Source organism: Calidris pugnax, unplaced genomic scaffold, assembly GCF_001431845.1.
Source record: "Calidris pugnax isolate Ruff unplaced genomic scaffold, ASM143184v1 scaffold44, whole genome shotgun sequence".
Lineage (NCBI taxonomy): Eukaryota > Metazoa > Chordata > Aves > Charadriiformes > Scolopacidae > Calidris > Calidris pugnax.
The window spans coordinates 22,586,630-22,597,785 of record NW_015094506.1 but is presented as its reverse complement, the minus strand read 5'-3'; the positions used below and the strand labels follow the sequence as shown (position 1 = coordinate 22,597,785).

At 39.3% G+C, this 11,156-nt stretch overlaps 1 protein-coding gene across 1 annotated transcript in view; it reads left to right on the top strand.

The window, feature by feature from the left end:
* Positions 1 to 11,156, top strand: part of MSRB3 (methionine sulfoxide reductase B3) — a 77,531-nt gene that overhangs the window by 25,750 nt on the left and 40,625 nt on the right. The window contains exons 4-5 of the mRNA XM_014964142.1: positions 759 to 836; positions 11,006 to 11,034. Of these exons, the coding sequence (XP_014819628.1) occupies positions 759 to 836; positions 11,006 to 11,034 (107 nt within the window). The remainder of the gene's footprint in view (positions 1 to 758; positions 837 to 11,005; positions 11,035 to 11,156) is intronic.

Here is an 11,156-nt window from a genome sequence, read left to right as displayed (position 1 = left end):
GGGTTTAATATTTTTCCTAGAACTTTTTTTTTTTTTTTTTTTTTTTTTTTTTTTTTTTTCCTTTTTAAAAAAAAAAAAAAAAAAAAAAAAAAAAAAAAGGACCTCATAAAAAGGGTGAAAGGATAATAAAAACAAGCTGCCGAGCACATAGGCTTTTTGTTGGGCTAGCGCAGCTGATTCGTATTAGATGAATGACCTCCTAGCCTTTTAGATTGTTAACTAAGAAAAATATTCCCTTAAAGCTGTAATATTGCTTTTCAACTAAAAATATAGGGCACACACAGCTTGAAATCGTGGAGCTATTATTTCATTTTCAGCTACAATGTGGCTATCGCCCCGGCCGGCCGAGGGCACCCGGCGCTGCAGACCCCTGCCCCGGCCACACATCGCCGACCACAGGGCTGGAGAGGGGCCCGGGGTCGAGCGACGTGTTGTCAGGCAGCCCCAGACGAGACGTTTCACTTGCCAAACAGGGGAAGATGCCAGTTTTCCCTTTTCTGTTGTTGTTCTGTCCTTTGAACCGTGGGACAATTCGCTTCCCTTTGCATGATGCATAACACCTGAGGCACACTAACCAGGACATCCCCCTTTTCCTCTGCCTGCTCCATCTGCTGCCTTTAGTCAAAGAGCAACTGCCAACTTTTACATTGTGGGTCTTTTTCTGTAACATTTTTCTATCTTAGCTAATTTAAAAATCTTTTAAAAACCCCAAAATGCCTTCATTTATTTTTTAAAATGCAGTGTTGTTGTTTTCCCAGTGCCTTTGAGGGGGAATACACACATCATAAAGCTCAAGGAATATACAAATGTGTTGTTTGTGGGACTCCTTTATTCAAGTGAGTATGCTAAATATAGTTTTGAGATGGCTGTCTCTGATTTTATGTGCTGTGTTCCTGTGTAATCTTGTGTATATTCTCAGTACTTACATAATTGTGTAAGATGATTTAAGTCATTCAAATTGATAAGACATACAAGAAAAACAATGTAAATAACAATGCTATGGTAAAATTAGTCTTATAGTAAAGATAAAGAATTTTAGTAAATGAATAAGATAGTAAGATACCATTCAGGTGAAACAGATAATATGACAGAAAAAAAAATAATTTTTTTTTTTATATATGCAGCCAAGCCAAATAATTGTAACACAGTCTGTCACTGCACTGATAGATACTAAAGTTTGGCTGTTAGCATTGCTCACAGGTAGCTTTGAGATTTGGATCCCGGGCAGCGATGCTGCACCCGTGCTACAGCTTTGTATCTGATAATGGAGAAAAAAGTAGATGCTTTTTTAGAATTCAAGCAGTTAAGAAAACAAAACCCAGGAAAATTGCATTACGTATTGAATTTTCATGCATCCCAATTAGCACACAGGGAGAGCTGGGTTAGGAACTGAAGCAAGGATTAAGAAAGAAATAATAACTTTCGTGTCTTGCATGAAAAATACTCTTTAGAAGTACTGTGGGAATTACGGCCCTAAATTTGGTGTTAGAAGCAGTGCTGATTGAATTCTTTCAATCACTGCATTGTTCTTGCTTATGTGTTTTTTCTTATTTCTGGCTGCTTGTGTTCATTCTGATGAAGAATTTCCCCTTTTTAGCTTGTTTTTCCCTCAGTTCACACTGACTCAGTCCCTCTCACTTGAAGAGGTACCTTTACAGCGGCATGAAGCAGGACAGTCAGGATAGTGATAATAATAGAGAAAATTGGGTCGGTAATAGGTTACAAAGGAAAATAAAATTGACGTAGCTCTAGAATCACCAGATGTGGCAGTGATAGTTGTTCTCAAGAGACTGTCTGTAAAGATGAAAGAAGCACTTCATCTCTGTTACGTTTGATTCCTCTGTTAGGAGGATTACCTGCAGAACCTTCAGTAATAATGTGAATCTTTCGAGTGGGAAAACTGATCGTTACGAACTCAGCCAAGGCAATATTCTTGTGTCATGTGTTACTGTGGTGCTTGGCTTGGGAGTACAAAGTGGGGATCTAAAGTCTCCATAACCTGGTTTTCTACTCTGCCATTTCGACATTCCCCTGCTCGCTATAGCTAAATCTTTATGGGGGAAATCCTGGCTCTCTTGAAGTCAATTCAGATTTGGCAAATGAATACAATGGAGCCAGGATTTCACCTTCTACCTTCAAGACTGGCTTCCTTTCTATCATCTGCTGGAGAAAGAGTAGGGTTTTTTGTAGGGTGAGATTTGGACAGCAGTAGTTCACATAAATGAATGTGAACTAGTTTCCAGTTGCTTTCACAATCCCTTTAAAATGGGAAAAAACTGCAATATGAGACTTGCCTGCGATTATCTCAAGTGCGCAGTATGCTTTGGCGTAGTCTTGACTTTTTTGAGTTAACGAGTTGGATTTCTCTATGTGAAATGAGCTATATGGTAATGTCCCTGTTTTCAAATTCTCTTTGAAACTCCCCATGGGTTTTATGGGAGGAGAGAGGGGGAAAGAGGGAAGTTGTTTTCTATTTTTAATAAATCCCAGGCCACTGCGCACCTGAAAAAAAACACCTTGCTGATTGTGTCCCAAGGATGGACTGGCCTTAGCCCAGTCTCCCCAAAGTCTTCATGTTGCTTTGTGAGCTCTTGCTCATTAAATTCAGCCAGTTGTGCTGAAGTGGCTGTCAAGGGTGAGAACAAATGGAGGGGGTGACAGGGATCCATCTTCTTTTGTTTACAGACCCCAAAATATCAGTATATAATGTCTTCTTCAACTAGGGAAGATGTATCTTCCCCTGCTTCAGTACAGACAGCTAAAACAGCGAGACAGAAACAGATAAAAGAATGTGAAATCTATGCTATTTACTAAATTTTCCCCACAGAGTGTAGATCACCAAAGGATTTTCTGAGGAGTAAGGTGGTGGTAAAATATAAAGAGAGTCCGTTACCCCATTTAAAATACATGCAAGTGGTTTCTGTGGTGTTTTGTTGGGGTTTTTTTAATTTCCAGATAGTTATCTGAAACTTGCATTTCCATTTGCTTCTCATTGGGTGTCCATTAATTTTTTTTTTCCTTTGTGTCGCTGTAATCTGTAAATATATATATTTGGGCTATGGACCTGTCAGTTTAACCGGGAAAGAGATTGGAGCTTCAGCAGTAATATTAACAAACTTCAACTTTTAACATTTCTGATTTACGTTGTTTCATTACCATGTGACACACGAGGTCAGGGAACACATGAATTTTACACTCCAGATGAAAGACCTGGTTTTTGGTACGTCTTTAAAACAGAACTCTGTCTCTATCACAGGAAAGATAAAAGAAACAATTAGGAATTTAACATCTCTTCATCTACCTACTTGTACTAGTGTTATGAGAAACCTCCCAAGCTTTATGGAGAACATGCTTTAACTTTTTCCACAATCAAAGGTGCCTCACACATAAAATCCATAATCATGCTGTTGAATCTAATTATTCCATCTCTGAACTTTCACGCCAGACAGTCTGCTACATCCCTGTACAGCTGCCTAAAGAAAGCAATAAATGAGAGAGACAATAAACTAATCTCAAGGACCTCCTTTTTTTGCAAGCCAGCCCTTATGTGGTTTTGTGTTACGCTTACTCCAATCTAGCTGCAGGCTTATGCTAAAGGAAGCACTGACCTTTCTCTAGGGTGTTTTTTCATGGCTTCCCCTTTGCTGCACCTCACCTGGTGGGGCTGGAGTATGTCTTGGTGCAGCACACTGATCCAATAGAAGAATAATCTACCAACAAAAAATACCTCATGCTTATCAACTATACCTGCTCGTATTTATTTTCTGTGGGCCACGTTTATCATGGCTGGGCAACCTCAGCAGCAAGGTTGAATGTTTCTGTGTCAGTTCAGAGAGACCCACCTACGCCACTTGAATTGTCAGTGTTTTCTAAGGGCTAACTGTATTTTCAAGATTGCACCTACTTTAATTTTTCAAGGCATTTTCTTATACACTACACAAAAAATACCATTCTCTCCAAAGCCACGGCAAAAGGAGGTTAGAACGGACTTGAGTGAAATTCACATCTCACGCTATTTCCATGGGAGAGGAGCTATTCCATATTTAATAAACCACGGTCATGTCCTTTACCATATGCAGGACTGTGTGAGAAAGGTGTGGTATGGATGGGAACTGGGAAGCCTGGGAGAATTATTTCCTTTTAAAAAAAGAAATATTATTGTTGTGTCAGTTTCCAATTTTTAAGGCCAAGGAATGAATTGCCAAGTCTTCATAAATCACCCACTGCTGCCTTTATTGCTTCCTGGAAGGAATTCTTGGTAATGGTGTTGGCTCTTCTGAACATGCGCTAGGAGAAATAGCAACACCCTTATTCATGTCATGTTTTCATTTGATTTTCATTGAACTGCGTCAGGTCTTCTCAACATCTCTCTAACATCCAAAAGCAAATCATGAGAACAGCAAAGCATGGCTGGTCAATATCACAGTGCCATTAGCTTTGTACCACTCTTGTCTTCACAACACAAGGGAGGTTTTCAGTCTAGATCTATACAAGGAATTTCCTTGCCCCGGTGCTGAGTAGTTGATTAATGGTCTTTAAGCTTCCTTAATAATCTTTATATCCTTTGAGCAGGCCAAATGAGAAATCAGCATTGGCTACCTGGCTAGGAGAGCCCATGTGAAGTAACTGCGGTAGCATCTCTAATAAGATCTAATAGAACTACTTGAGCAACTTCATCTGCCCTGGCTGACTCTTTGTTTCCTCACAAAACTTTGTCAAAACCAGCATTTTGTTTGGAGTAAGATGGCTCTCAGCAGTGTAGGAATCAGTCATCAGGCAGTACTACCAAACAGTTTTCATCCAAAACCAGATTTGTACTTGGTTTTGTGTAGCTCCAAGAAGCTTGAGGATCTTAAAACTTACAAGAGTTTCTGCAATTTTTGTGGCTGTTCCCTAGAAAAGACCGATGGAAATAAAAATTAGTGAAGTTGTTATTATTGAACATTGTTTTTTTTCTTGCTTCATCATTTTTGGGTTGAAACTAGCCATTGTTTTGAGTCTGCTGTGTAACTGCTGGATAACAAATTGTTATGCATTCCTAATCATCTCACCAAAAAATCAAGATAGCAGAGCGCTTGTCTTCCTCAGAACCATCTAAAATCTGGAGGTTTAATCCACCTCTGAGGATGACCATCAATATGAATGCTGTATTTACTGCAGTAGCTGCAGTAAAGTTGCTTTGTGAACACAGCCCATGGCATCCTCCACATCTGAATGTACCTGAATGCTGAATCCACATCTAATCCTACCCATGTACAGTTTATCACAGCTGTAGCTGGGCCATCGCTGGAGATTAACCTGGTGGTGACTAATTTCTATGGTGGTTTGGAACAGGACTTTGTTCTCCTGGTCTTCAAGGGCCCCTTAGAGCAAGAACGGTACAACTCTGTCCTTGGGTGGAGCTGCTGGGCGGCTCTTGGGGAAAGGCTTCTTTCACTGGATGCTTGGCAAGTGTGGTGTGTAGAACCTGCAGACATTATAGCAAATGATTCTGCACTCCTAATCAGCTCACGGGTAGTTTTTAATATCCTCTACCTGGCAGCTTCTTGGCTGGTTCTGAATGTTCATTCCACGGACCTCATATAAGCAATGAAGTCTGGAAAGATTTTTATGTTACAGATTAGGAGAGGGAGAACAAGTTTGGAAAACAAAAAACACTTAATCTCTTTTTTTTTTTCCCTTGATCCACGAGCCACCTGGTCCTGTTTTTGCAGTAGATCAGCTCTATTGTACTGGGCTGGTTGCTGCAGGCCAAGGTCACCGGCTGCGCAAGGAGCAAGTTGGATGAAACTGCTCCAAACCAGTACAACAGCAACTCTGAGATTTCCTTTTGCTTGTGTTCTCCGAGTAAGGCCATCTCCAGCAGTGAAAACAAGGACAGGAACATGGGGGTGTCCTGGTTGGAGGACAGCAAGACGGGGATTCTCACAGTTTGCTAGGCAGAGGACAACAAGTATCCTTTCCAAAAGGCAAGAGATTGAGGTAGATTTCGTAGGAGATACACATTAGAATTCAAAAAAGAAGGAAAAAGGGACTTGAAATATAACATTTTAAATATTTCAAGGTCTCATTGAGACAAGCCTGTGAAATTGTTTTGTTTTACTTATTGCTGAGCACTCCTGAACTGTAAATCCTTGTTGAATGTACCTAGAAGTAAGAGGAAACAAATGCAAAGTTTTCCATAATCCTAGAGATATGTGTAGACAACTTCCACTGATTTTACTAAGAATTTCACTCATATTTTTCCCTGTAAAACTTTAATGCATTCTTTGTAAACTTTTAGGTCTGATACGTAATATCCCAATTTTGAAATTCACACTGCTTTGTATTGACTGTTCATCAGTCACCCTGCTTGGAAGGGCTAATTTTCAGCCAGTCTTAACCTACCTTATGCTTTACTGTGTATATGTATGTACCTGAAGTAAAAATCAGGTAGGGTAGACTGTGGATCTACAGAAGCTGTATATTTCTATATTTATCTCTTTATAACTCTCACATTAAAAAAAACTCTGGACAGAATTCATGCAGAGACTACTCGTCAACTAACATGATGTTAAAATGCTCTTTTTGAATTTGGCTTTTCATCAGTATGCACAATGGAAGTCCTTAGAGCATCCATCAACAATGAATCAGTATTTTTTCTGTAGTCTAGGAAAGCAAGATTAAACATACATCTTTAACCAGGCTTCCTAAGGAAGTAAATACAGCATCATGCTGTCTATGTGTAAATCCCTTCCTAATAACAAAACAGTATCATTTAATATACATGCCTGTTTCAGACAAATTTGACAGGGGAGTAGCTATTTGACCACATTAAGTTCTTGAAACTTCCATGGAATCAAGAGAGACATCACATTCAAGCCCTCTCTGAGGAGAGACCCGAACAAGAGTTCAACTATATTATTAATTATACCAGATAATATTATAAATAATGTATATATTAATATATTATAACAGAGAAGAGGGTGGAAGAGAGAGAGATGTTATGCAAGTCCAGCTCTGGGAAGTACTTACGAGGACTTTCACCTTATTAGACATCACAGGGTCTATCCCCTGGCCACAACACCACGGCAAGCCCAGCTTTGCTCCTTCTGCTGCCCGAGGAACTACTTGGTTCTTAATGCTCAGGGGCTTCTCAAAGTCTCTGATGGTGAGGGTCCTGCAAATTCCTAGATAGTTACATCAGATATTAATTTTTACATTGGAATACTTCTGCCCTTTTCTTTCTGGAAGCCTGCCTTGTTATTTGGAGCTTGTGCTCATGAATAAGATCAGCCACTGTTTACTGTTAATGGTTTGCATTTTCAAAACAGAAGGGCTATGTCCATACTTGTAAGTAAAATGGACAAACATCTCTTCTCTGGCCTTAGAGGCAAGCGACAAGATATGACTTAGTATGTTAGTCTAAATTTCTCACCTCCAAAACAATGGCCTGGTTCATCCTACTTGTGAGAATGTAAAAGCAGTACCTATCATCTTTACAAATGGAACAGACCTTTATCCACTAGCAAATAGCAGATCTGTGCTAGCTTCAGCTGGAGCGTGTCTGGTCACACTGAGTATGTGGCTCTGAACAACGGCACTTCAGTCATACTTCGGGTAGTTGAAAATTCACAGTCTAGAAACACATGGTGATTACCGTTACTCTGGCTCTCTCTCTTTCTCAATACTTGGCAGTCTGAATATCTGTTTATGGTGCCTTTTAAAAGGTCAAAATCCTGTGCCTCTTTGCAGGACAGATAAAATGACCATCAGATATTTTATCGTTTGTGTCTGATTTAATTATTTCTGGGATCTTTAAAACTATTGCAGCACCTTGTCCTTAGCTAAACCTTTCTAGGAGCTCACTCCTTGCACGTTGTGTGTTGGTAGTTGAGCTGCCTGGCATTTGTATTGCCATGTGTTGTTGTGTGTCTTTGAGTCGTATCACAGTTGGAAATCGAAAGCACTTTATAAATATGCTCTTGCTCTCTTTATTCATACAGACTCCTTTCCAAAGATACTTATGAATGATTCCCTCACTTTCAGAGTACTCCTATGGGGCAAAAGTAGAGAAAATATGCACAAAGCTGTTCTTTGTTTGCACACGGTTTTGCCTCCCCTTGGTGTAATAAATGATAAAAGACAGTTTGTAAAGGTATTGCCTGGCTCTGTAAGGTGCATCTTGTCTGATAGGATGCTTAGATTGGATACCAGAGTGATACAGTGATTACAAACAATGCACAGGGAAGTTTTTCCTTTTAGTTAATGTATTTTTAAAAGTATAAAGGAGTTAGAGTGAATATTTTAATGTGTAGCCTTCGGAGCTTACTTTCAGCATTTTATTTATTCTATTTATTGGCTATTTTTTAGTTGCATATTTTTAACACCTCTGTGCAACTAGTTTCTGATACCTTTGTCTAGCGTGCTGTCAAGAAAAAGATGTAAATACTGGAAGATCTAGAGGAAAAGTGATTGTTCCATTGAAATCGCTGGAAGCTTTGTCATTCCTTCAAGTAGTCAAGACGACCTTGTGTTCTTGCAGGGTGTTTCTCTCTCATCTCCAAGTTGTTGCTTATTTGCAATACCAAAGACGCTTCATTATTTTCCTCCATTTTTTCTGTGCCTTTCTAAGATCTCTTAACAATTTCTGTAATACTGTGTCCTAAAGTTTGCATTGTTTTCCCAAGGTGACATGGTGACCATAACGTAGGCGGCCCTCCTGCTCTCGATGGGTCCTAGCACTACCTCCCATGTTGTGTTTTCTTTCATAGCTATTCTGCTGTTGCCAAAGTTCTATTCATTTATCACCCAGTATCGGTTTCCTGATTTGTTGTCCAGTAATTTATGACTCTTTGGAGCTTTGGTACTCATTACAGCGCCCACTGACCCTTGAGACCCTCCTCCCCACGTACTCTCTGCTATCGTGGCCCCTAGGCCAGTTTGTTGAGGACACAAGTTGCAGTGCATGTGTCCATGCCAAGCCACGCAGGCTGAGAACCAGGATCTTTGACCAACTAATACCAAGTATCTAGAATTTAGGCAGCGAGAAGTTGATTGTGCAGATAAAGAAGATGCTGAGGGTAAGATCTGTACGTTGTCTCTGTAGGTAGTGAGGTGTTGCTGATACAGGGATGAGCAAGAGAAAACGGTCTAGACAGACACACTGCAAATTGAGGAGAATATTGTAAATAAAATACTGAGTAAGTGGCTTTACCTGGAACTCAGTGGAATTCCTCCCAGTTAACCAGCATGTGCTTTTTGCAAGGTGGGGACTTTATCCTGCTGGGCGTAAATACCAACTGAAGTACTCTGCCAAACAGGAGCATGGGCTGGTGGCCTGGGCAGTTACTGGTGGTGGTATTTGTGAAGGCACATCAGCAACATAATTTGTTTGTTCAGTGCTTTTGGTGGTACTTTATAAGTACCAATTGGGAGGATAAGTTATGTTTTTTCCCTTCCATCTTTTCACCACCTGAGAGTTATATTTAAGACATAAAAGGTTGTATGATTGGGGGAAAGGTGGAGAGTGAGCAGGAAGGGAGAAGGAAATTGTCCCCTTTCTGATGGCTTTAACAGTAACTAATAGAGTGAACTTGTTCATTTTTTAAATCATGATTGATTTGATATTTGTTTGCTCTACCATAGGTCTTTGGAATGGGATTACAATGCCAATTATACAACACATATAGAGTACGTGTAAAACACATCTACACGTACCTGCATGTACAAGCTTATAAAATAAAAGAAGAAAATAAATCTGCAATTAGTTCTTGAGCTTCAGTCATTTATTTTTGACAAAACAAAGGACTGTAACTTCCCAAAATACATCCCCTCCTTGACGCAATGTAAAAGGATCCAGCATTGTACTTCCTCCTTAGAATTTCTGGGGAAATGCATTTTGCTGCCAACGTAACATCCTTTAACAGGTCTCCTGCTGCTCAGACCTTCTGTCCTGCTGTGACAGCCATGACCATGTGTACAACCGATTGTTAGTGGGCAATATAAATCTGATTGGAACATGCCCGTTAATTGGTTTGAGAGCTCGATACAGACAATGCTGTCTTACAGCAGATTGTGTAGATAGGCCTAGTCATAGGGTTAATTCTGCTTGACAGCACATCAGCAGCATCTTGAGAGTAATTACCCAACTTAAGTTTTCCCACAGTTGAATTGAGATCTTCAAAGGCTTCTACATTTACAAGTATTATTAACCTATATCTGAAACATGATGTTCCCACAAGGGCTAATTTTTTCTTCCTTTTATTAAATATACAGGTTATAGGGTTCATTTGCTAAGTGCTAAGCCCTTAGAAGAAAACACTACTTGTTAGAGAGAGAAAAATCTGCAGTGCACGACCAAAGCTAATGGTGCATAATGCACACTTCATTGTCTTTTTGCAAAGACTTTAAAACAAGTTAAAACTTAGGTCTGGCTCCCTTCCTCTCTGCCTCTCTCCCACCCCCCGCTTTCCACTTTTAAGAAAATCAAACCACTTATTCCTATGTGCAGAGTGAGTAAATTGAAGACACACACAAACAAAACCCTCCTAGGATGTTGTACAATTAAGTACAGATCATTGGATACAATACATATGACATTAATGAAACGGTATCTACTTCAAAAATAGATTGGAAACATTCATGAATAAATTAAATCCTCTTAATGACTTTTCAAAAATGAAAATGAATGAAAACAATATTTATTTCATAGGAACAACTGTGTGCCATGATTCACAGCATATAATTTAATTCTGGTTTAAATTTATATTCTATTTTCTGCATTCATTTTGTGATTTGTCTTTTAAAATATCTTCTTTTTAGCTCTACATTGTAAAAAAACCCCAGAATACTAAGATAGTAGTTATTATTTGGGTTCAAATGGCCTTGAATGCATCAAGTATTAACGTGCAGAGGTAGACAGTCTTGTTAAAGACAATATTTGCTGGGGGGATCAGTCTGACAAATGGCTTTTATGGCATAAAGCAGTTCTTGTAACTTACGTTCTTTTTATTTTCTTTTGCAGGTCAGAAACAAAGTTTGACTCCAATTCAGGTATGTTTAGATTTACAGTGTTTTGTTGAATGTACACTATTCAGGTTAATCTCAAAAGAGTAGTTTATCAGTTCAAGTTAAGTTTAGTTTTAAACAAACTGGGGTAGGTCAGTCTTAAAAAG